The 27,279-nt window shown below is 43.6% G+C and overlaps 1 protein-coding gene across 1 annotated transcript in view; it reads right to left on the bottom strand.

Moving 5' to 3' along the window:
• dpy19l3 (dpy-19 like C-mannosyltransferase 3) overlaps nucleotides 1-27,279 on the bottom strand; it is a gene marked incomplete at its 3' end in the record, with an annotated part of 48,424 nt that overhangs the window by 8,325 nt on the left and 12,820 nt on the right. The window contains exons 4-16 of the mRNA XM_079217476.1: nucleotides 25,684-25,774; nucleotides 22,982-23,103; nucleotides 22,315-22,460; nucleotides 19,872-19,995; nucleotides 19,072-19,206; nucleotides 18,685-18,816; nucleotides 17,557-17,658; nucleotides 17,266-17,339; nucleotides 16,185-16,343; nucleotides 15,112-15,240; nucleotides 11,666-11,777; nucleotides 10,789-10,845; nucleotides 10,405-10,487 (exon numbers count right to left, since the gene is read on the bottom strand). Coding sequence (XP_079073602.1) covers nucleotides 10,405-10,487; nucleotides 10,789-10,845; nucleotides 11,666-11,777; nucleotides 15,112-15,240; nucleotides 16,185-16,343; nucleotides 17,266-17,339; nucleotides 17,557-17,658; nucleotides 18,685-18,816; nucleotides 19,072-19,206; nucleotides 19,872-19,995; nucleotides 22,315-22,460; nucleotides 22,982-23,103; nucleotides 25,684-25,774 — 1,466 coding nt within the window. The remainder of the gene's footprint in view (nucleotides 1-10,404; nucleotides 10,488-10,788; nucleotides 10,846-11,665; nucleotides 11,778-15,111; nucleotides 15,241-16,184; nucleotides 16,344-17,265; nucleotides 17,340-17,556; nucleotides 17,659-18,684; nucleotides 18,817-19,071; nucleotides 19,207-19,871; nucleotides 19,996-22,314; nucleotides 22,461-22,981; nucleotides 23,104-25,683; nucleotides 25,775-27,279) is intronic.

Raw genomic sequence — 27,279 nt, 5'->3', positions numbered from 1 at the left:
ATATGCACATAATACATAATACATACCATAACACATCTTTTGATGAACCGCGGACTGTTTTAGGGCTTTGTGAGTGAGGTTAAAAAAAGAAGAGAGAAAAAAGAAACAACAACTTCTACCACAGAAAGACGTTCCGAGGTTTGAAGGAGGAGAAGGAAAACGTATGAAAGGTGCATCCAGTCATCAAAAACCCGTTTGATTGAGTTTTGCACTTCACTTTTGTGGCTTATAACCCACATTTTACGGTATTTGTTGACGTTCCTCCTGTCTTTGTGTTCACGTGAAGACGATCTTACAACTCATCTGTTTCTTATGTCACACTTCCTGTTGGCCGACGTCTCGACAGACTTTCAGAATAAAATAACAAGTGACATGTAGTCGACCGTCCAGAGCATGAATCTAATGTCTCTTATTAATAATGATCACTTCTTTTTTGCAGTTCACTGTCTAGCTATTCCTCCACATTATTCAGCTGCCTGCTTTCGCGGCTATAATTGGGACATACTGATGGCATTTAACCCTCTGGGGTTCGAGGTCATTTTAGGCGATTTTACATCATTTCTTAAATTCACCTTTTTAAGGCACTTCCATATGATACATACACATGTGTTGTGTATCAAAAATTGCAGAAAAATCTTAGCTCTCTATATAATGAAGCACAAGTGTAGATAATATGGCCCTAAAGCTGAAACATGTAAGCTACATTTTTGAAATTCTTCATATCTCTTGTGAAAACATAACTTTACTCATGTGGACAAACATGTTTTGGTGATGGAAATTGGTTTACCAAAAGGTCTTAGGTTCACAAAAGCAAGAATATATGAATAAAATGGTAGATAAATGTCAATAAATGTCTAATACCAAATGTTGTATTATTGTTTTTTGAGTAGAAGTGTTATCCGTCACTACTTTCATCAAAATGAGAAAGGGACTGAGATAAAATGGGACATACTACAGACCAAGCTTCATGGGGTGTGTGCTAATGAAAAATGTATATTACAACAGTTTTTGTTTTCAAACAAAATATTTACTATATATTTTAGTCAAAATATGTACTATATAGAAAAACAAACTATTTATGTTTACATAATGTGCATGTTTCAGTTTCAAGAACAGTTTTCAACTAAATATGTACTCTGCATGTATGTGTGTACTATGTACTCTTTACCAGCGCATGATCGTGTTGTCGCACAGAGTAATACTGAACAGCTGATCTGATCTGCGCTAAGCTGACGTCTCTCTCACTGAAAAAACAAGTTGTTTTTTTGCAGTGTAAGGTGGGTTGGTAGGGCTCTCTTGGCTCTGACTGAAAGCCAGTGTCTTTTTGCAGTGTAGGTGGGTAGGTCCTTAGGGATTTCCTGAGTGTTCATTGGTTAGTTTTACAAAAAATATCGACAGACACCTGAATCAACAAATCACGGTGAAAAGCAGAGCTCGACACAAACTCCACAGGCTGAGAGCTCCTGTGAGTCACGCAGGCGCTCACAGAGAAAGGGGGCGGGAACTCAAGAGTCTGGCGCATCCAGGAACAGCTGAATCATATTTCTGTGCCGTTTTTTCACGGAGCTATTAAAAGAAACATCATAATCTGCGCTGGCGCGGACGCCGACACAGACCTCCGAAGGTTAAAGGGTTTCTCTCAGAGATGTGGCTTCAAGGACCAAAGACAAAAGCCTTGAATCACAACGAGACGTCAACAGCGGAGTGCGGTTAAAGAGGCACAGGAGCAAACCGTGAGAGGTTTTGGTGTGTTAACCCCGGGGGGCATTTTTAATCCAACCCTCTTACCCTGTTTTAGTAATGAAGCAATTCAAGTAGATACACATAAGGCTAAGAGTCTACAGACAGGCTAGCATCTCATTGAGGCTGCACTTTACCTAAATGCTAAAGCTAGCATGCTCACGATGCCGATGTGTAGCACGTATGAAGTTTGATATGTTCACCATCTCAGTTGAGCGTGCTGACTGATGGAAGGTTGAGGCTGGCGGGAACGTACTCAGGATTCGCCGGTATTTGGTGATGAACCAAAATGATTGGACAAATTAACATTTTGATCCACTAATTGTGCTGGAGGAAAAGTCAGAGGATCACCTGTCATTACAAATCCATGTGGACAAGGATGTATGTGCCTTCCACACTGTGGTTGTGGAGTCGGTGGTATTACAAGACACGTCAGGGGATGTCAACAATGACATTAAAACATGTCTGATGCCTAATTGTCTGAGAGCAGCAGACGGCTCTACAAAACATTGTGCCAAATCCCTCGAGCAGATATCAAGACACTTCACAGGGTACGAAGACCTCGATGTGCTGGTGGAAGACGTTCACAGGATTTGTCCTCTGGGCACTCTGGAGATATCGGTATCAAATGCAATGGGGACCATGCATGACGAGCCACAGAGCAATGCTGCTAGCACGGCAAACAAATAAATAAATAAAAAAGATACACTGCGCCCAAAAGTCACTATCCTGGTATGTCCAGGGCGATAAAATATCAGATTACAAAGATAAAAAAACATGATCACTTTTTACCGAGGCCATTCCGTTCATCAACATTTATGACCCACAGCGGCTTCCGGAATGAACTCACCGACTGCGATGACAAATTGCTGGTTTTTTTTTATTTTTTATTATGAGTCATGTGGGAAAGCTGGTGGGGGGCCATGGGAAGAGGGTTAAAAAGCGTCGCATCGACACAACATGGCGTCCTATCTGTCAACAATAAGTTTAGTTACCATGTGGCTGACTTGAGACCACCACACTTGGTTGCATTAGAGACACTTCTGCTGTTGAGCACAAGTTGGGGAAAAAATGTCCCGGCCATAATTACGACATGAATGCTCATTAAAAACTGGAAACGGTACATACCGTGTAAACCAGGGGTGTCAAACTCATTCTCATCCCACATCAGCATCATGGGGCAGGTTGTAACTGTAACACTGTATAAATGTAACCACTACCGAACATATTGTTAAATGACTGTCTTTGTATTTGATTATTGTTTATTCAAGTGTAAAAATATTGTACATGCATTTATATAAATGCACAAAAAATGTGCAAGCAAATTTCTCTGTTACAATGACATAAATCTATTTAATTTAGAGTCAAGAAACCCAGATCTAAGAAACTAAAGATCTAATTTAAAACAGAAGAAAATAACAAAGACAAAACGTACGTTATCATATTAACTTTGTTCAAAGCTTTTTTGTCACAGTTGAGAAGGACATAACTCTGGTCCAACAAATGATTGTGAGCTAATAAGAACATGCATGTGGTCTGGGGCAGTGGGTCAACTGGTCTGGCTGCTGACCCAACATCACCCTGAATGACAAGCCGAGATCCAAAGCGAGGAACATTTTCAACAAAGATGGTGCAGTTTGAACCTGAGATAGTACAGAATATCACATTATGCCAAACACAGAAATATTCTTTTTTACACTCAATTAAAAAACAAAAAGTGCATCTTAAGGACACGAGGTAATACAACACACATAATAATTGTATAACTTCAGATTCAACAATGCTTTCATGCACAAACATTTAAAAAAAAGGTTGGGAATGGAGCGAACTATCACGAATAGTAAGTAAAGCGTGTTGTGAACGCAGCATTGAGGAATGTGAATAGACAGTACTGCTGCATTAAAAATTCCCTTCAAAATAAAAGCACATGATATTTGTTGGCCCGTGACCCACTGAAAACGGGTCTGTGATTTGATGCCTTTCAAGCTGTCGCGGGCCACATAAAATGACGTGACGGGCCGGATTTGGCCTTGAGTTTGACACCAGTGGTGTAAACTATGACGTGACCTTAATATACCTTCCAACTCGGCTTCTAAGAACTGCCAACAAGACACGTTAAAAAAAATAAATGAAGTGGTTTCGACCCAAACAACATTCACTTTGTATTTCAGGCTCTGAGTGCAACGCATCATATCCTGCAAAGTGTCGTTGAGAAATTATTTTCTTTTCCCCCCATACTTACAGATAATGAGGCTTCAAACCCTGATTAGAAGTGGCAGAACAACACGCATGGACATCATTATAGACAGAAATGCCCTGGTTATAATAATCCAGCTGTCCATGTCGTATAATCTATGTGTGTGTGGCACAATAATGACTCGCCACAAGCCTTGTGTGTGAAATGCAGCCGTTTTGCTCCAGTGGATGTGCACATATGTGTGTGTGTGTGTGTGTGTGTGTGTGTGTGTGTGTGTGTGTGTGTGTGTGTGTGTGTGTGTGTGTGTGTGTGTGTGTGTGTGTATTCATATGGTGCGTGCTCTCGGGGGGATGTGTGGGTTGACGTCTTGCCCTCCTGACCCGTCGTTGAAGTGGGTCTTTTCCATTTCCGTCTTCTGTCCGCGAGCGTGTAAATGTAAGTGTGTGAAATTTAATCGCCCACTGCATCCCGGGGAGCAGCTTTTGTTCCCCTAACGACGTTGATTTACATTTAATTCCATGTTTATATTCTCATATGCAAATGCCAGAAGGCACTGGCATGCACCCCACTGACATTATAAAAAAAAATGCTATAATGACGTTAATCGAGTATGGGGATGTGGAAGGGGCGCTCACTGGGGCACCCTTGTGCAGATACTGGCTTGTTTGTATTTCACTCTTTGTGTTCACAGGTTCGTGCTCTTGGGTTTTTAAAGTGTTCATTAGTCCCGCTGCTCACCTTCCGAAAGCACCGTGAGGAAGGAGGAACATGAAATGAAGAGGGACGAAAGAGAAACGGGGTTTACAGGAATTGAATTAACATAGTAAAAAAAAAAAGAATGTGCACATGTTCCATTTCTGAAGCTACACCAACACTGGGAATGGTACTCGCAGAAAGTGAATTGAAGAAGAAAAATATTTTGGGGTGAAGCTTAAAGAGAGAGGAGCTAAAACGGCAGAAAAGAGAAAAAAATATGTTTCATGAACATTAAAGCATCTTAACATTTTCTAGTAGACCAGAGACATAATGAACATAAAAATCTGCATACTATGTGACCGTTAAAGAGCATAAAAACAACATCAAGGAAAATATCCTAACCAGTCTGAGAAGAAAAGGGGAACAAATCCTCCCATTGTACTTTTACATATTGTTAATACATAAAGACTGCAACACCTCGGCTACACACAACTCTATGGAGTCTCTTTATCACGAACGACTCGCGGGCGCGGGAACACACACACACACACACACACACACACACACGTACTTTCACTGTTCAAGGATGAGGCCAAATGCTGCTAATTTAGACAATTTTAAACGTGACAAGGAGCAACATGACAGGAAGACAATTAAAGGAAAAGAGGGAGCCGAAAAAGAGAAATGGATTTGTACAGAAGGATTGATGTGGAGATGAACAGTGGAACGTGTTTCCCAAGAATGGATGAAGTAATTTGTTTTAATTACACAGACAAATGGACACGACGAGACAGATCTACAAAACAGGTTTGAGAGAGAGAGAGAGAGAGAGAGAGAGAGAGAGAGAGAGAGAGAGAGAGAGAGTGATGAGCTCTATTTGCACTGGACTTGAATTATCTAGGGACCTCATGTGAGTTAGGAGCTTAACCTTTATCCAGACAGGGTGCAGAATCGAAGGCTGCCCTTCACCAGAGCAATGACAGCATCGGTCATCTGCACCAACTATTAAAGTGAGCAATTGTTTATGGCTTTTTAATAAAGGCCGTCCTCTCCCAGTGAGGGCGGAGAGTAGAACTGGAGTGATTATATAGGAACCCAATAAGAGTTGGGACACCTGCTAGAATGCTTAGGTGGAGATAGCTAGCCACACATTTCTCTATCTCTGCACACCAACATGGACCATTGCTCAGGACCACGCCGCAATCTCTGGTTGGGAAAAGTAGAGACAATCACAGTGCTTTTTCAGTCAATGAAAGTTAATTCTAACCTTTTTCGTCTCAGCGTTCGGTTGATGTTGGCAAAAAGCCAAGATGCCGGCGGCCAAAATGTCGAACTCAAGGCTTCAAAACGTTAGTCAACAAACCAAAGGGTGACGTCGGGTGAGTAAATCTAAGTACGTTTTAATTTAAAAACTGATCGTGGGAAAGGATACAAAAAACTAATTGTAGGTTAAAGGAGAATGATGTCACTCTTCAAAGGACTGGGTAACCCCAAAACTACTTTGTTTTGTTTAGAGAAGATCTGGGTTTGGGTTCATATAAATTACATACCAACTATACTTGCATAACATTAAACAAGTCAAAGTTGACTTTGGCTTTCAGACATGAACAGCGGTCTCCTGGGTGAAAGTCCTGTATCTTTTTGTACCCATCTGCTCTCCTCCCCACCTGGACTTTGCACTTTATTCCTCGTCCCTTGAATTTTGCAGCAGACGCTCTGAGCATCTACAATCTCTGCAGATGGGTTTACACCGGAGTTACTTGGCAGCCCTGTGCGTCCCGTACTCACGATAAAGAAGGCCTTGTGCATCGGCATCAAGAGCTCAGGGCCGTGATAAAACAGTGATATTTGATTGAGACCCGGCTGATTAATTCGTATTTGGGACTTGTCCGATACACAGTTACCACATTTGGTCAAAGTTAGAACTCCATTGCTGTCAGAAAGTGTCCCCCGAGTCAGTTCTGGAACGGTCATAATGGTCTTCCACAAGGCACTGATAGACGACCTATTTTCCCGTTTGACTCGTAGGGATAAACAGAGCCGGTGCTTCCTTCAAAAGATGCTGACGTTTTCATTTGAGCGTGTTCCCTCTCTGAACGGGTCTCCACGCTGAGCAGCAAGATGAGCCTCCTGAATGTGCAGCAAAACTGCTGTCAAAGCTCTCATTAATAATTTCCACCACAGCCTTCATGAAGCTCGACCACAGACTGTATATCTCCACCCGGAAGAGGAGCTGGTTTTTTTTTGAGGGGGTGGGGGGGCTAAGAGTCAGATTTCATGTGCCAGTGAATTGTGAACAAATCTGCCGAATGCCCTGCGTTTGTGACTTTCCAAACTGCAACGTTCAATATGCAATGAGAGCCCACACACACACACACACACACACACACACACACACACACACACACACACACACACACACACACACACACGCACACACACACATACACACTCCTGGCTCTCATCTGTGCTGTGAAATGAGACATGTGAGCTTTGTTCGCCTGCTCCAGCTACAGCCTGCAGTGCTCTGCAGTGAAATGACTGTGGTTATCAGTGAGCCCTGAGAAGCGGCGGTTTATATTTAACACGTGCTTGAGCTTAAGCTGCTCCTCGACAACTCAGACCGCCTTGAACTCCTCGGGCCCGGCATCGGGCTCGTATGCGCGAAGAGAAGGAGCCGGGGGGGGGGGGGGATCTTGATTGTCGTTGGTGAGCCGTCGTCGAGGAGTCTGAAAAAAAAAAAAAAAAAGGGGAAAAGAAGAAAAGGCGGGGATATAGCTCGAGGACGGAGCGCTCGGGTTCAACGTCGGCGACATGCTCGCGACTACAACTCAGGAGTCGAGCGGCCAGGCACCGCTGTTGATGTATCGACCGCCCGTTTCGAATGGTATCAACCCACAAGTCTTAACGCACGTATCTGAACGCCCGCGAGGGCCGAGGACATGTATCGTAAGGGACATCTTGGCTCTAACCTAATCAAAATCTCATCGCGAATTCCATCTCATAAACCAATATCTTTATCCTTTTCCTAATCCTAATCCTGAGCTTCGATACTCTTTTTTTTCTTCCTAGTTAAATCTAACAATACAGATAAAGATCCTCCTTGCATCTGTGTTTCCTTCTGCTTTCACATGGAATCCTGCTGGAATTACTGGCAGCTTTACATAAATGCACAAGCGATATATATATATATATATATATATATATATATATATATATATATATATGTACCCTCTTCTGCATGCATCTATCTTTGCTTCTGCCCCTTCGTTACACTGCGGTTTGAGAATCCCCCGCGATGCGCTGTCAGCTGGAGAACACTGCGTAACATTGAACCCCCTTCTCCATCTTAACACTTTCATCTAGAATGTAATTAGCACAGCGGCAAGAAGCTTAGCGCTCAGCCCCGAACCAAGGTAACTGTAGGCAGCCCCTAATCCCTCGTAGCCTAATGGGATTAGCTCCGGAGGGGAAGGGAACCCATGTCACACGCACAAATAAAAAAAATAAAAACCAAAGCCTCTCCTTCTCTTCTACCTCACTATCCATCTCTCTCTGAGCCATTCCACTATCTAACAGGATTAGACCAAAATTGGCCATTTCTTTAAAACAATTTCAATAAAACACACACCTGGTCCACTCAGCGTCATCGTCCTGACGATGATCGGATGGAAATAATGAGCTTGGAGTGACGGCAGAGGAGAAGTGAACCACAGTGGCTGGGAAACTTGTTAGAATTGTTTTTTTAATGAGCATTTCGTTTCAATGGAGAGTTTTTGGCCCACTGAGAAGATTTGATCTGAAAACAAATCAATCAAAGCAAAACAATTTATTAAAAGATTTCTTCCCCCCCCTCCCCGATTCACCTTTTGGTTAGAAAATAACGTGAGAAACCATTTGTGCTCATCAAGCGCAGCACAGACACAGTGAAGCAGGTTCAATTCATCCATAAACACAAAAGGAAAAACATTCACCGCACTGGTCCAACGAGGTGGTACCCACATTAGAAGACTGTTCTGTTTGCTAAGAAGCCACTCTTATACAGTGTTTCCAGGTATTGGTGCCTTCATGTTTGAGAGGCCTTTTCTTTCACACCCACGCCGTCTGCGCTGCACTTCAGTTCAACCAGCATTGATCCCACAGAGGCAGCTACTGCCGTCTCTGCTTCACTGAGGAGCCACGCGGAGTTTCACAGATCTACTGTACAGTACATATATATATTTATATATATATATAAAATAATGCACACATGAAATGTTTACATGAAACCATGTTCTTTTCCTCATTAATATTTCATGTGTTATTGACTTTTATAAGCAAGTGACTAAGAAATATATTTTTATATTCTCAACATCAGCTCAAACATCCACTGATGAGAAGCCATTAACCAGCTGCCAAGTATGCCAAGACAAGCCGTATTGTTTGACACATGATGACGTCCACTTCTGCTGAAAATACCTGTGTGCATGTGACTAACTTCTGATAATAATCCAAAGCAGCTGTTACTCATACTTCAAAACTGACAGAATTTAAACTGTGATTTACATCTTTTTTATTTGATGATTGTTTTAGATTTTTTGTTCATGTCCACTTCATGAGAAAACCTTGAATGCATTACTCTGGCGACAGGGTGATCACATGTCTGCTGCAGCTTTGTGGTCCCGTAACAGCTGATAAGAGGTGCCGTTTGAAGTTTATATCTCCCCTCAATAGTTATCTTGATATAGAAAATATATATATATATATAATATAATAATATCGGTCCAATACTGACTCACATGGCTGGATCGGGTATCTATATATAGTGCCAGTGTCTTTTCTGTTGTTCTAGATGAGTCTCGAGCAAAAGGCGGTGCACCCAGCGACCTGTTTCTGAAAGCTCTGCCTTTTGTTGTGGACCTGGCGCACCGCTGAAATTTCAGAAAGCCGCTGGTGAAATACCTGATAAATGCTTGTTTTCACCGTGCCGGCCTATTTTGGAACTCTATATTTTGGACAGACACTATCACGACAAAAAACAAAGTGCCTATTTCCGAAGCAGATCGGCCTTTGCGAACCTTGAATCATAGAAACATAAAAAAGTAAACACTCTGAGCCACTTTTCGATGAAACGCTGGGATGAAGATCTGGCCAGCGTCCCGCGGCCGCTTTTCTGCTAGAAAACACACAGCGAGGCAAACAGCTTATTATGCCGGCCTTTAAAAGGGCGACCTTTAGACAGACCCTCCCCCTGTTCACCTCGGGCCTGGGGAGGGTTGTAATAAAAACCAGCTCGGTGACCCGAACAATTGCGGTTAAACCCGCTTCACCGTGCCGTCTGAACGGACTTGAACAGAGAAGTCTGACCAGAAGTCCTTGGCCAGAAGTTGGTGGTTGCATAGTTACACCCAAATCCTGGACACACACAGATGAACAAACACACACACAGCCAGTATATAGAGCCATTCCAGATCACAGTGCCATCTCTGATCCCATCGCGGTGATGCTGTTGATCGAGAACCCCCCCCCCCCCCCTCCCGAGGTTGACAGCTCTGCCAACAGCTGGGTCCGCTCCTGAGTCTTAGTCATGGAGACCCATCGGCTCTCATCACTCATCGGCCACACTCCCCCGCAAACAAGCGCCGATGTATAACACACACACACACACACACACACACACACATCAAGGGCATCAGGCAAAGTGGAACTTGATCGGTGTAAACGAGCTAATCAGATTTGCTTCAATCTGTGTGTGTGTGTGTGTGTGTGTGTGTGTGTGTGTGTGTGTGTACCTAATCCATGTCATGAGCTCCACAGTGTCTGGATCAAAAAACTCCCTCAGTTCTGACAGCTCCTCCATCAGCTTCGGCCAGAACTAGAAGGAAACAGACAGGTGATGGAGATTAACGCTCACAAAGACGTAAAGCAGAGCATCAGACCCAGCGACGTATCTTAAATAACATCTCATCACCGCACTGATGATAACACAGGGTATGTGACAGCCACTTAGACTCTTCGGACTGAGAGGAAGAAATAAACAGGGACGCAATCAGTCCGGGTGTCCCGTTACAATCAAATTGCTTCTGAGCATTTTCTTCCATGCTAGATTTATTTTTGAATGACACCAACTATACAAAACGGTGAACACAGGCCGTGGAGAAAGAAAAACAGTATACCTTGTAATACAAGCATCCGATGACAAGCAGCGGGACCGCGTATCTGACCAGCCTCAACTGCAAAATTAGAGAAAAGAACAACAGCGGTGACAAAATGAGAGCATAGAACCATCGGGGGAGTGAGAGTCAAGGGGGGGGCGGGGGGGGGTAACAGACAGACAAGGCACAGGCATCACTTCTTATCTGAGCCAAATGCTGCTGCTGCCATGTTATGACCACACTGACACCTAGTGGCCTCACCAGAGCAGAGGCTGTGGAGTCACTGTGCAACTAACTGGGAGACACTTTTTTCTTTTTTGGTGATGGACTTAATGTAGTAATGTCACTAGAACCTTAAATATTGAACCTCAATACTTTCTAAGCAAGCGACCAAAATGTCCTTTAATGTCAACTTGCTCAGATAAATAACTTATTTGAGGCAGGATTTTGTTCGGGCAAAGTTGTTGTAGTGCTGCTTTTGTTGCGTTTGGTGTATTCTGTTACATAAGAGCACTGTTTTATAGCTCAACGTGCGCGTCGGCTGCCGAACCTAAGATGAAGACGTATCGATGGTATAGAAACAAATGAACTGGACATTTCAAAGTTCATGCGTGTTCAAATTAGTCCTGTACTCATTTTTACATCTAATAAGTTAAATATGATGAAATTGTGCACTTTAAAGCTGCAACAACCTTTTTGGGGGGGTGGGGGGGGATACAAGTAGCATTAATTAGGAGCTCAAAGGGCTAAACGCTCTGTAGAGCAGAAGAAGACTGGAAGCAGGTCAAGTAGTGTTAAATTCAGCTTTAAAAGCTAAATATGTGGAACAGGGGTGTAATAACTGCAGTTCTAAAAATAAAAATAGAGCTCAGAATTAGCTTACGAAATCAAGACTTACCAGAACTTTACTGTTGCAGCGTAGAGTGTTGAGGAGCAGAGTCCACAGCTCCTTCCCACACACCCCGTAGGCCGCGACTGCACACATGTGGCCCGTCCATATATACTTCATCCTGAGAGGGAGACACAGGCAAAACCAATATCAAGCCGAGTTGGCTGTTGCTTTTTGTCTCACCTGGTTAAGTTTCCCCTGACTGTCTATGCTGGTTTGTACGTGATGATGATGTGTGTGTGTACGTGATGGTGTGCGTGTGGGTTTTGCATTATTCTCCGTGACACAAGAACAACAGATTTCTCTTTCGTTTTGATGCTTGGACTTCAGGACGTTTTCCTTGAGCCAGTAGGGAACATTACATTCAAACAAGACAACCACAGCTGTCTTCAGTTGAGCTGCCAACTTGGCGAAACGGTGCCAGGGTGGTCAGACTTCATTTAGTGTCTAGAACGCAGATCTTTTTTTCTTAAAAAAAGAAATCTGAGTTCAGATTCAAAGCACATGCATTTAGAGATCTCAAACAAATGAGAGAAGGTTTGAGTGAAAGCCAGGGGAAAGACTGAGAGGATGAAATGAGCTGAAACCTTGTTGACAGGTGCAGAGATGGAGCCGACGGAGAGAGAGAGTTGAGAGAGAGAAAGAGAGTGGATAGAGAGAGAGAGAGAGAGAGAGAGAGAGGCATGAGGAAGTGCCGTCTCACAGAAATAAATCTCTGTACCTTTTTTAATGCAAAGGAGCTGTCTGACAGGAACGAATGGCTCTCTGCACTTTTGGCCTTTCGCTCTTCATCAGCATTTGAGGGAAAGTGTTAAAAATCAAATGTGTCAGTTTCTGCACTACCTGGCTGCTGCTGCCGCCGCGCCGCATGACAGGCCCTCGGATTGGTTCTCCCTTTGCATGAATTCATCGGTGCTTTAATTCATGACTGTAACGGGGATGCATTGTGTGTGTGTGTGTGTGTGTGTGTATATAAAAATCCTCAGGTAGCACGAGGACACAATGTGCATCACCGACAGAGTAGCCCAGCTACCCCGCGACGCGGCACTCAGAGCCGTATTTAAATGAAGCTGCTGAAGTGAAAGCCTGCATCCAAATATTCCCTTTTGCTTTTTGATGGAGTAATTGCAGGTTTCTTTCAATACGGGGAAAAAAAGAAGAAAAAAAAGAGGTGATTAATCCAATTGTAGTCGCTGCAATTTTCCTTGACAGTCCTCGCCAAAGAGCCAAAAGTTAAAAGGCAATTATGCTTTCATAATAATGAATCATGCATGTCGAGCGGGGCGACTTGTGTTCCCAGCTTGAGAATGTGCTCAACTCGAGAAATGGACCAATGACGGTGGCAACGCGGGGTTTGTGTGGGTCCGAAGCAGTGAACAGGCATCCACCACAAGTTCTCCACTGGTTACCATAGAAAAATACCACAACGTGTTTCTTTTGGCGTCAAATCTTTTTTTTACAATACAAAGGTTAAAGTTCTGAGACAAAAATTTGAAATACTTAGACTGGAAAACCTGTCAATCACCTTGTAGCCCCGCCCTAAAGTTACCTTGCTTTATGGTCTAATTGATTCTAAATGGAGCATAATCTACTAAATGAACATCATGCTGTATTGAAGAAGACCAGAAACTAGAGATTGAGACATAAACTCATGTTTACAATGTTTACTGAGGGAATAAATCAAGAGAGAAGTAGAGTCATTTTCTCATAGACTTCTATACAATCAGACTTGTTTTTTTAAACCAGAGTTGCTGCCCCCTACTGGCCATGAGAAATAATGTAAGTGTGACTTTTCAGAGTTAGCAAGTCAGGGCTCTGGAGTCTGGCATCAGAGAGAACCGGCCAATGGACGATGCAGTGAGGTGAACCAGAGGAATGGGCCACGAAGAGAGGGGAAGCCACAAAAAAACGTGAGAAGATTACGGTTCTCCCTAAACAAACAGCAATTTTCGTTTTGACCTCCCAACTTTGCGTGGGATGTGGCCTCGGCATCTTTCGAGTCCCATTTTGTGCGTGTTTACAAAATGATCTTGTGAGGGTGCTTTACGCACAGCATCTCTTAACACCAAAATAAACTGTGTTATAAAGAAGAACGAGACGTTTTGTGACCACAGTTCAACGCTTACTAAAATCCCTCCTATAAACAGCGGCACAGCAGGTCAAGAGACAATCTGCATTAAAGCGTTTGGATCTAGCATTCTCCAAAGCCAAAGACACAAGAGCAAAACAGCTGACGTTAACCGAGGTTACATTGAGTTTCATCATGATGTGTTCAAGCTCTAGTCGGTAAAAAACTGTGCTCAACTGTAATCTTGTAAAATGTTGTTTTTGGTCAGAAACCTTGAATGAATGCAGTTGTTTTAAGAGGAGGTTTTCACAGCAACACAAAACAGATATTAGAGAGGGAACTATGACCAGACGGCAATCTTCGGATCTAAACAATGATGCCAATGCAAAGTGTTTCAAACTTACATTATTTCTAATGGCCAGCAGGGGGCGACTCCTCTGGTTGTATAGAAGTCTATGAGACTCTCTTGATTTATTCCCTCAGTAAACATGAGTTTATGGTCTCAATCTCTAGTTTCAAGTCTTTTTCAATACATCATGATGTTCATTCAGTAAATGATGGTCAATTTAGAGTCAAACAGACTATAAAGCAGACTATTTCGTGATTGACAGGTCACTATCAAAGTCGCATACGGTGTCTCTACGAAGACCACATCTACTTATATACAGCCTATGCTTATAACCTTTTTAACTTCTTAACACTAGCTCTATATGTTATTGCTTTTTACCGCTGTATCCAATTGGGCATCTAAAGTCATGAAATTTCACTGTCACTAGTAACGTCCCCAACACCCAACATGTAAGCTTAGCAGTCTAACAGTGTTCTGCTGAAAAAAAAAAAAAAGCCTGATCCTACACTGATCACTGATCCGGATACTTTACTTACCAGTACTACGAAGCCTTACACTGCAATACAAAACAAAATCTGTTTCTTTATCTCCTGGCGACTTTTTATCTGAGAAGCTGGGCTTTAGCCTCAGTCTAGCCATCATTAAAACCCCTTTCACGAGACTGTCCCTTCAAAACAAGTCAGACCGAGGGGGACGGGGCTCAGCGAGCGGTCGGCTGCATTCTCGTGTTGTCCCATAAAGTGCAAATTAACAGACACGGTGGTTCAGCAGTGACTCGCTGCTCAGGCAGGCAGTGTGTGCCGGGCTGCTGCTCGGAGCGGAGGGCTGATCAAGGCTAAAGTGGACCACTCAGACACTCTGTGAAGAGCATCGGAGAGGCCCTTATCGGGATTCCAAGCATCTGCTCTACGAGCATGCACAATCAAGAACCAAGCCAGGCGACTGGACGAAGTGCCTTTTGAAGAGTCCCCCGTCTGGGAACCAAACCGGCGCGGCTGCTGAGGAATGCGTGCGGATCCTGCAATTACGTGAGCTCACCTCATCGTGCTGAAAGCCAGCAGGCCGTAGAACAGTGTATGCAACAGATTGTAGGCCACGTCCGGACGGAAGACCGCCGCTCGGCCCTCTCCGCCTCCTTTCCTCTCCTCGGCTGAACGTCCTTTAGGTCTGCAAACAAAACAAAAAAGTCAGCGAGACAAAAAAGACGGTGATACATAAAACATTACAGCCAGACGCTTGAGAAGAGAAGCAGCAGGGGAGGTGGGTGGAATTTATATTATTCAGATTATTCAGATTTCAGGAGCTGCTCTTCAGATTTCATTAGCCGCTCACGCACAAGCAGACACGCAACCATGCACACCACGCGAGCGCTCGAGTCTGTGGGAGTCAGCGCGTGGACAAACAGAGGGAAAAAGGGCCCGAGGGCAACGGTGTCACTCCCACGACTTGGCCTCCCGCGCCGAATCAGACGGACACCGGCTCCATTTGAATGCAAATCCAATCGGAGGCTCTCCCTTCTACGCGAGGCAGGGTAAACTGGATTAAATGAATTCTCCGAATTGGCAAACGGCCCTTTGTTCTACGAGGTTAGTATTCCAGCCCTCCAACGGGCAGAGGGCGAGTAGATATGCTAATGCGATTACCTCGGCGCGGGCCCTCGCCTCGCACCGCAGGCAAATTAAGCTTTGAAGCGGCAGCTGGTGGAAATAATGTGTTTTTTTCCTGAGCGCGAAGCGGTAACGCCATGTCTGAATCTGCAGCGGTGTCCGGCGGAGATGTAGGGACGGTGGCTACCACTGAGACTGGGATTCTGCCTCCAACGTCCTCTTCTGAACTGAAACTCCTTCTATGACCACTTTCTTGTTCCTGCGTTTGTTAGCTTTCATTTATTCCAAAGATTGGTATTTTAATTTGTCACTCTGGTCATGAGGTCAAAGGGAGATTGTTGAGAAGTGTTAACATAGTGTTATTCACATAATATTCCAAGTCAAATCTACATATATTCACATATTAATTGATATGAAGAACATGTTAGCATTTTGATGACCAAACACGGAGCAATATCATCGTTCATTCGGAGCCATGAATTTAACTACCCCGCCCTCACCCACCTGAGGTTCTGCAGCGCTGCCGCCGCCAACATGGCGCTGAGCAGCAGCAGTGTGAGGACGTAGGGGTACAGCAGCAGGGTGCCAGCCAGGCGCTCCAGTGTGTCTAGGGGCAGCAGGCCGAAGGCCTCCTCGCACAGATACAGACTGGCATCGAAGTCCCTGCAAGAGAGAGAGATACTCAAGAAAAAGTGCAAACGGCAATAAAAACAAATAAAAAAACACCTTCATGAGCTGAAGAGAAGTGTGTTATTACCAATGAAGCAACTCATTTGCGAGACACAAAAAGTGCACTTTAATATTGCAGATGTTTTCAAAATAAACTGTGTCGATTATCTCAATGAGGCACGAACTGTGCATTGTTGTTTTGTTTTTTTACAGCGTGTATCTTCCGCATGACTTCGGCAACGCCGCTCCTTAAACAAGCCGTGTTGATGTGTAATTGATCTGAGGATTGCACGCATGCACGCGCACAAAGGTCCGAGGAAAGAAATCCGTCTTGGCGAGTGAGAGAGACGAGAAACGGAGGGAGAAAATCGGAGACGGAGAGAGCGCTGCTTTTTCCCAGCCTCCTGAATAATTGAAGGGGGGGAGAGGGGCGGGGGGGGGGGATTGTGTGGCGTTGGATTGTAAGCGTGTTATCCGCCACCCCGGAGCAGCTATCCAGTGGCTGAGCTGCTCAACACACACACACACACACACACACACACACGATATCTGATCAATGGGAGGCCTGGTGGCGTCACCCCCGACATCTATTATTCACACACTCAACACTCCGGGTGTTGCGACACCGCCGCTCAGTGAGTAATACGGTGAAGCTGCAGCGAATCAAGAGGTGCATGAGCTCAGGCTGTGCAGACTCCGCCGCCGCTGTGTGTGTGTGTGTGTGTGTGCACGTCTTAGTGGCAAAATGTGGATTGGTGAGAGTAAAGCGTGGCCACGTTCGAGAAGAAGGAAAAGTGCGCTGTTTTTTGTTGTGTGTGTGTGTGTGTGTGTGTGTGTGTGTGTGTGTGTGTGTGTGTGTGTGTGTGTGTGTGTATACACTGTGTTCATGTATCCACGAACGCGTGCGTGTTCATACCTCGTTGGCCCCAAGGCGAGTTTCGACTTGATGAATTTAAAGATGTGTTCATCCGATCTGAGATGAAGAGCTTTCTGCGCGCGCACACACACACACACACACACACACACACACACACACACACACACACACACACACACACACACACAGAGAGATAAGGTCATCTTGTCAAGGCTAAAAGATCAGCATGCTGAGATGTTAAATAAGTAAATATGGAGAGAATGGCTGCAGTAGAGGGGGGACGCAGCAGTGAGGGAGGAGAGGGAGGAGAGGGAGGAGAGGGAGGAGCACCTTGGCCAGGTAGTTGATGGTGAAGGTGAGGAGGAGAACCATGGCGCTGTGGAAAAGCAGTTTGGCCAGACGAGCCAGCGGGCTTCCCGTCTTCAGACCGGACTGCAACGAGAGATTAGTCAATACAAGGCTGTCATTCTGCAAAAAAAACACTATTTAGTCTTTTGATTTAAATATTATATTTTTTCCCCCAGTACTGACAGCTACATTCTTCTTCAAAAAGATGGTGAATGGTATCAAGCGTTATATTTTTGGGGGAGGGGGAATGTACCAAACTAATGCCATATGGTCAAATTTAAATAATTGATTTCAAATGTAATACAACAATAACGAGTGAACGTGAAAACAAAGAGAGAAGGGCCACTAGATTGCAGGAGGGCAACAAAATGGTGTTTGGCCGAGCGAAAAGCGCCAGCTTGCACATTAACCAGGCGGCAGCCAAAAGTGTCAATCTCGGCCATTAATATTAATTAGCTACAGCTGATATAATTTGCCGTCGAAGAAGTTTTTCATTTAAACCGGTGAAAAAAAGTTAAATCTGTTGTCGGGGAAACAAAGACTTGGTATGCTGCAGACTTTTCTTTTTTTTCATAACATGATTTTTTTATGTTTGGACTTGGAGGAAATCAAGTCAGTTGCCAAGCCAAAAGTTAAAGTCCAAGTGAAGTCAGGGCGCCGTCCAAGTCATGTGACCTCGAGTCCACACCTCTAAAACCGTTGGAATGGCTCCCCGAGCGCCTGTTCTTTTCAATGAAACATTTCACAATAAGAGCACGTGCTGCTGCAAACAAATCCTGTAAAACCTCCCTCCATCTGTCTGTCTGTCTTTCCCACTTTCAGCTTGTCACATAAAATGTTTCTGTAATTGTTACTGTGATACAATTGGATTTAACTAGATTGCATTCACACCTGAAATGGGTTTCCGGCATACCAATTGGAATTATCTTCTGTAAAAACAAAAAAGCAGACTGCACCGCGGCTTAATCTTCCATCTGTGTTCCGTGAACGAGCAACAACAACTGTCTGGAGTTGGCACCCTCGCGGTGTTGTGTTCGTTCTCTGTGTTCCCAGTTCCTGCCTTTTACTTTTATTCCACACACACACACACACACACACACAGTCGCTAACCTGGCAGTGCCTGATGATGAGTGCGGATACGATGAAGCTCAGGACTAACGATCCCAGTATCATGGAGTTACAGAACTGGAGGAGCCACACACTCAGCAGACTGCACACTTGGACAAGGTACATAGTGGTCACCTAGAGGGAACACACACACACACACACACACACACACACACACACACACACACACACACACACACACACACACACACGTGTACTTCAATGAGTGTATAAATTCCAGCAAATCAAAAATACTACTTTGCAAGTGGGTAGAAGGTGCTGAAGTTACGGAGACTAAAAGAGCTATAAACCGAGGGACTTTACTTCGGCTGAACAGCGTCATCTCACTTAGTACAGCTCCAAAGTGTCTACTCCTTCTCGGAGCCGTACCTGTGTGGTCGTCAGAAAATCAGCACAGTCCATTGTGTATATGATGAGCGCCTGAACGAGCAAGATGAACTGGTTGAACTGCCACGTCAGACAGAAGCAGAACGTCGTCACGTACATCAGCCACACCACCACCTTCTGAGGAGGGGAACACACACACACACACACACACACACAAACTGGTGACGGTTGATCATTGTAGATGGGTTGGCTGTCAGGATGGCATTGCCCATCGGGATAAATATCGTCACGGGCCGCCTTGCTCACTATGGTAGAGAAGTGAAAAAATGTAGCCTTGTTAAAAAGAAAAAAATAGACTCACACAATGTTGCTTTATATTTAATTTAATTAATAATTTGTTTTGCGGGGACCTTATGATTTTACCCTCTGAACCCCAAAAGTCTGCCGCGGGAGGGAAAAGGATGTTTTCTTTAAACAATTGCCAAAACTACACTGATCATCCCCGCCAGAAGCTGTACAAACTGTATGAAAAAAAAGAAGAAAAGAATTACAATAATGGTTGTAATAATAATCGTTGGACTTTCCGACGGCCCACATCATGTGTTTCGAACACTTCATTCCGGAAAAAGCAACCGGAGCGACGCTTAAAATTGCGATTTCATTAAAAACATTTTATTCTACATTCATTTATAATCTCGCAACCAATAAACCTTTTGCTTTAACCAGATTATGTAAAAAAAATATTGAATTCCTCCTCAGCGCAATTAGGAGGCCATAAATGATGCGGCTGAGACCCATGTCCAGTTGAGTGTGCCGAGATGAAGGCCGTCGCGTGTGCGTACCTGCTGCAAGGCGGTGAGCTGAGGCCGGAGGTAACAGGTGATGGCGGTGACCTGCAGCGCTAGGAAGGGCAGAGACCAGTTCTCTCTGAGGGAGATGGTGAACTCCACACGAGTGGTATCGACCCTGACAGGAGGGAGAGAGAGCGAGAGAGAGGATGGAATTCTATTTTTTGAAATGACACAATGTAAAAAAAACTCACGATTAAAACAAAGTCAGACATACTGCAGTGCTTTGTGTGAGGATGGAGCTACAACAACAAGCAGAGGAAGTAGTTCCATCAAGGTGGACTGGCTGGTTTCAAGTGAACTACGAGCACGTTTCAAACTCTGCCGTTTCCTCTTGGACCATGGCGGACCATGGCGGCTATCAAGTTGTGAAAAGTTCAAGTCCTTTTTTTTGTTAGTTAAAGTTCGTTGAGAAAGTTCGAACCGCGCTCATGTCTGTAAGACAGAACACAGGGCTGAACAGCAAACCTGGATCTGTCCCAAAATAACAACCTCTGACTGCCAGCAACGTCTACGTTGACTCATGAAACGCGTCATCTCATCTGATCTGTGCACTAACAAATGCCAAAGAATGACAAGTTGTGATTTTACAGGTGGGTTGTGGGGGAGATCACATCCCTGTTGGGATTTGGAGTAAAGACAAAGAAAAAGAAACTTGCTCATTCCCAGTTTGACGGTCTTGTTTCTGTCCATCAGACGGATCAAGGAGTTGTCACCGATACCTACGGCAATACATTTATGGCCAGCTGTGAGCAGTTATGGGGCATACGTTTTCCACTTAACCCTGACTAAACATTCACACCTGACATAAGAGAACTAGAGTCTATTAAATCGCCTCTTTCACAGAATTGTGCTGCTGAAAGAAGTTAATAAAACTGATGTATATATGTATATATATACATCTATCAAGAGAGAGACTTGAAAAGTGAAAGACATTAATACACATGATTTTTACACTCAGGGGGGCCTGTTGAATAAATTAAAGGAAAAACTATTCATACCGGCAGCGATGCCAATTTGCAACAGTTGCAGCAATTTTTCAATAAAGCCTTGAATGATTCACAAAAGGCAGCGGGCCAACTTCTAGCAGTCTGTCTGAGGTAAATTGTTGGATTGTATGGATTAAACTACTGTAAGGTGTTTTACGGAGTTTCCTTTTAGAGAATGAATTTGAGTTCCCTCTGGTAAACAATGATGCAGGGTAAAGTCTAGGGCTTTTATTTTGAAAGGTAAAAACGGCAGGAAGGTTGAAAGGACTAATTTGGCAGTTTGCCAACTTGGTTCGGACTGTTGTTGTACACTAAAGACTTGTGATTTCAAAAAATGGACAGAAAAAGGAATTGAGGCTTAGTTTTTATTGATCTGAGCCATTTTAGATGATTTGGTGCCACGTGAATCCTACAGTTACACACAACTCAGGGATTACTACATTGGGACAAGTCAAACACATTTCTCCATGGAAGTAAATTATGTGATGATTACCAATCAAAGCGTACAAGAGAATAAATAAATGTCGGCACGATGTCGAGGGTTGTGAAAAAGAGCTCGATACTGATTCCAGAGAGCAAATGGAAAAGGTAGCAGTTACAAAGCACTTGGTCATATATGTCGGGTGAAAGGGTGTTCAGCTCTTTTTTAGTAACCAGTGTAGCAATAAAGCATGTTGGAACTAGCGGGCTAGCTAACTAAGCAGCTGTTCCCCAAGCCAACCCAGGGAAGGAAGTACAATTTACCGGCCCGTCACATGATGCCATTGGGCCACAAAGACTTGTATTCCCCATAGACTTACTGTACATTGGGAAAGAGACGTCTGTAAATCAGCGGGGGATTTTTTTGTGGGAGGGAAATCACCGTCCCATTACGATCACTTCGCCTCAATTTAACACATTAGGTTCTAAAAGTTGTAAAAATGCTCTATCAGGCGAGTTCTCAGTTATTTTCCGTACTCCGTTTATGAGAACGAGGCTGGACCGAGCCCAGTGGGCCTCATGCGCGCTCCATGGAGCAAATGAGCAAGGCTTCAAGGTCCGCCTCCAGGGGAGACCGCAGTGTCCCTCAACATAGTTACAGCTTCGCACGATCTGCTGTATCTTTTAAAGAACTGAACAAACTCCCCATCGATAGGAAAATAACTGCACACATTCTTGTGTTGTTTCCACTGAGGTTAAAATGTTTTTGTTCTTTTAAAAGCAACCATACTATGTCATTTTGAGGACCTGATTTTATAACTTGGTGGGTCTGTTTTGTATTCATCCCATTGAAGCATGTGTGTGTGTGTGTGTGAGATGAATTGTATTTTTATACATGGACCCTGATGTAAATAAATGCAATAAACTAAACTAACAAAAAGCAACAAACATGGTAAAAAAGTAAGGGTTATTTTTTACGTTAACATTTTATTTCCCGTTTAAATAATAAAAAGTTGCTTAATACACACCTGTTGAGGATGTACCAGATCCCCGCGAGCGCGCCCGCCAGCCAGGAACCCGACAGCAGCCACGCCGTGAGGTACAGAGCGATCACGTACACCGCTTGGAGCGAGAACACTGTGTAAATGTAGAAATACACCGGCTCCAAGTAGGACTGCACACACACACACACACACACACACACACACACACAATTAGTTAATTAGGCGCTGTAAATGGACAGAGTTGACTGCAGTGACTGTGATCCGACTCGGGCGCCCAGGAACATTGTGGCCTTTTCGGTCTGATATTTCCCTCGCCGGCGGCATTCTTGTCGCGGTCGAGATCTCCGAAGGAGCGAAGTAACCCGGTCCTCGGCTAATTGATATGCCAATATGGTAACCTTTTCCTCCCGAGCCACGTTGAGACCACAATGCAAAATGCCACAGCACCTCGACGGCCCCGACTGCCTCCCGACACTGCTATCATTCACAACGGTGCCAGGCACTTGGTTAATGATGACGACAGAAGAAAGAATTGCCAGTGTGTGCGGGTGTTTTAACATTTCTCACATGACTGTCATAGAGACAGTCAATCTTTCATTTTCTATTAATTGAGACAGCCATTACTGTTTCATTAATCTTTTTGTGTTTTACAAGCCAATTGTAAAGAGGTGACAGCTGAGCGATGGGGTACCTGTATGGGCATCAGTCTGTAGAGAACACTGAGAAAGACCTCCTGGTAGATATTCATTCGCTGCAGGAGATTGATGGTCCTCTTGGATTCTGTCAAGTTGTCATGGATCAAATCTGAGAGCCCTAGGAACGAACACAGACACACATACACATATATATATATATATATATATATATATATATATAAATAAAATGACACTATTTCTTCACAGTGACTGAGACTGATAATGATTATTGGGAGGAACGAGTTTGATTCATGTTGTTTAAAGCTCCCTTTGCTCATTTAGAGAGTACGCTGCTGTTAAAGAACAGTGTTTGAAATATCCGTCAATGGCTAAAGGCACAGAGCGTTCAGCTTCAATCCCGTAGTTGCTGAGCGCACCACGGGATAGCCAACAGCGCCGGATTGCATTCGACTCTGGGCGTCATTTCCTTTGCTCAATAAAATAACGGGTTTCACGCTGTGTTTTATAGCATACCTCGTCTGAAGGGAGCCTTTAAAGCTGATAAACCTCCACTAACATCATAAAAGTGTGTTTTTTTATCAAATAAAACAAACCTTTGGGGGTGGGGTGTCATCTATCAAATGTATCATGAGAGGAGATGAGTCAAGACCTGGGTGACACAGTATCTCTCCTAAAAAAAAACATCCCGCGGTAAAGCCGCCGAGTTCCATATTGCAATGTCGATCAAGACCGTCTGATGTCGCTGTATTCCTCCATCTTTGGTGAGTCCGCCTCACGTTGTGATACACCACAGTCGCCCTCGAACCATGAAGCCTGGTACTGACGTGCTATCGGCGCGTATGCACGCTGGCGTCATCATTCCAAAACGAGGCACTGGGTGCAGCATCATTACTATGCATTGGGTTTGACTGGAACAAAGCGTGACACTAAACCTGCAGCAGAGGGCTGAGTTTGCGCTGCAGGCTGAGATGTGTCAGCCCGATCACGGCTGTGTTCTTGATCCACGTAGGACCATAAAAACCAGCACCGTTTTCCATGAACAAAATACATATTACTACCCACACACACATACAGCGCACTCCCCTACAACCATTTATTTTTCATCTTTCTTTCAAACTGTCATTTTAGCCTTCTCCCCGTCTCTTTTCTCTCCTCCCTCTCTTTGCTCCCTTTATCCTTCCCTTATGTCCTCATCCTGCTCCTCTCATCCCCGCTTCTGTCACCGTCCTTCTTTTTTCTCTTTTCATGCCTACCTCCATTCGTTGTTTTTTTTCCACCACCTCACTTATTTGGCTTTCCTTCAGCCCATCTTTTATTTTCACATTTCTTCCATGACACCCTCCCTGTATTTTCCTCCTCCCTCCTGCACCCTTAGTACCGTAACACTCAGTAACTTCTGCAGTTTGTGCACATCAAGCCTTTCTGCGTGACGGGAAAATAAACGGAGCAGAGAGTGGGAGGTCAGCCAGTGCCTCAAACTGATTGCAGCTCAATTATTTGCCTTAGTGGAAAATTAGGCCCGTTTCCAACAAGGTATTTTACATGATAATAGGAACAAATAATTAGACTAATTTAGCTCAGACCAGACTGTGCGTCACAAGTAACTGCAGTGATTTGTTTGCTACGGTTGGAAAATGGAGGGGGAAGAAACTGCACTCTCCTTGTGATAGTGGGTAGAGACAGCCATCTGGTGTCTGTCCATGTAAAAAAGTACACTTTGTCAAGATCTTTAAGACAATGTTGCAATAATTACAGTTAAAAGCAACAATGTAATGTTTAGAATGTCCATGAATTGTTCGGTTATATCCTTTTATGCTGAACCCAGCTGTAGCTAGCTACCGACTTGATGGTTCCAAAACCGAGACCCAAACGTCCACGTCACATCCCTACTAACTAAGCTTGTTAACATTAAGATAACGTTAGCTCCATTAACTGGTTTTGTCTATCGTTTACATTTAATTTGCTTAATTAATAAATACACTCTGCAGCTGTACATATATTTAATTCCAGTTATTTGTATTCTATTTTATTATGTATGTATGTATGTATGTATGTATGTATGTATGTATGTATGTATGTATATATATATATATATATATATATATATATAGCTTCTTTATATATTTTATCTTGTGTGCTTATTTGTATCTTGAAGTTGTAAGGCGCTACTACGACAACGAATTTCCCCTTGGGGATTAATAACGTTTTTTTAAAAGACTCCCGTAAAAGGATCATAAATATATGTTTAATAGCTAGATATTGCTACATGCTATAAGCTACATGTCCCTGGCAAAAAAAAAAAAGTCCTTCTCGCCGGGTGATGATTCATGTAAAAGACAAAATAAAGAAATAAACACTACAGGTACGGTGGTGAGCTAGTTAGCCTGACTTGCTAACATTTGCAGCTTATGCTAAATCAGATCCACACTGCACAACCCTTTCAGAACACTTTTGTTCTGGTGTCTCAACTTTTCTGACATAGAGCCATATGCTCATTGCTTGAGCATGTAGAGAAAGCCAAGGCTCGACAGGACTGCCGTGCCTCGTTACGGTTACTTATCTGTGATTAGATAATTGCTGTTTAGGTTAGCGGTTAAGCAAACAGTCAATTACACTCATAACACTGAGGATGACATAGGTGGGCTGGCTGATATTTGATAGACTTAATGAAAAGGGCCAATATGGGTGCGGTATGTATACGGAAAAATGACGTCACCACCATAAACACAGTTTATACCTTCCTGTATGGACGGGGCCTGCAACATCTGCTTGTAGTAGGAGTAGTACAGTCCACACTCGGTCCGAAACGAGATCTCCCGCTCCACCTCCTGAAAGCAAAATAATATATATATTAATTTTTTTAGTCGCATGAAACCAAAGACTTCTGTTTCTCTTAAACATGGAAAACAGATATCCTGACAAAGTATGACATAAACACAGAGGATAGAGGCAAAGCAGCTAATACACTCGTAATCCTCGGCAGTAACAATGAGACAGGTAGCATGTGTGTGTGTGTGTGTGTGTGGGTGCGTGTGCGTGTGTGTGTGTGCACTTGGATGATGGCTTCCCGAGAGATTTCCCACTTTCCATGCATGATTACTGTTCCACAGGGGGTAAAAAAAACAGTGAGCAACCAGCTGCAGAATATTAACTCCATCAATCTATCGCCTTCCGTTTTGTAAATAGTTTTTACAGCTGTGCTCCGTTTAAAAATAAATGATTTTACCATAGAAATACATTTCTTTGACATATTGACTGTGATTTGACTGTTGGGCGTTTGTCAGGCCGAGGGATCCCGAAACCTGTTCATTAAACACTAAAAAAGCAATACAAAAGTATTATTACAATGCCATTTATGTCACTTTTCCCCCAGTAATGATACATCAGGCATGAAAACGGGTCAGGGGTGAAAAAGGTGAGAAGGATATTACCCCTCTAGGGGAGTCCGGGGGCATGCTCCCCCGTAAGAAAAATTTAAATATTCCATATTTTAAAGCATCAATCTGATGCATTTTGAGATGCTTTTTTTGCCAACCCGGGGAGAGCTGGAGAAACTTAACTTCAGCCATGAGTCAAACATTATTATGGCCTCCTTACTAAGTATTATACAAGCCATTTCATGCCAGCCTGTCACTGGGTCTAACATTTACAGTCAGACCTGCAAACTCATAAGGGGTGAAAAAGGTGACACCAGCTGGGCGGGGGGGCAGTGATGGGCGAGTCAGTGCCGAACAGCGTCACTCGTCGAGAAGCTGACAAACTATGATCATTATGGGTTTTAATTCTTCTTTTGTCAATACCCAAGTGTACATATACTGTATATACACACACACTACCGTTCAAAGGTTTGGGGTCGCCCAGACAAATGTTCTTCTTCATTTCTAAGAACAAGAACAGACTGGCGAGTTTCACATGAAAGTTCTCTTTTTCTGGCCATTTTGAGAGTATAATGAACCCACACATGTGATGCTATGCATAGGAAAGCCAGTTGTAAAGCTTCTCTCACCAGCATAACTGTTTTAAGCTGTACTGACATAGTTGAACAAGGGTTTTCTAATCATCCATTAGTCTTCTATGCGATGAGCAAACACAATGTACCAATAGAACACTGAGTGATAGTTGCTGGAAATGGGCCTCTATACACCTATGTAGATATTTCATTAACAACCAGACCTTTCCACCTAGAATAGTAATTTACCACATTAACAATGTATAGTGTATTACTGATTAATGTAATGTTATCTAAAAAACAGTGTTTTTCTTTGAAAAATAAGGACATTTCTAAGTGACCCCAAACTTTTGAACGGTAGTGTGTGTGTGTATATATATATTT

The sequence above is a fragment of the Taurulus bubalis genome (genome assembly GCF_910589615.1).
Source record: "Taurulus bubalis genome assembly, chromosome: 4".
In the NCBI taxonomy this organism is placed as follows: Eukaryota; Metazoa; Chordata; class Actinopteri; order Perciformes; family Cottidae; genus Taurulus; species Taurulus bubalis.
This window is presented reverse-complemented; position numbering and strand designations above follow the sequence as displayed.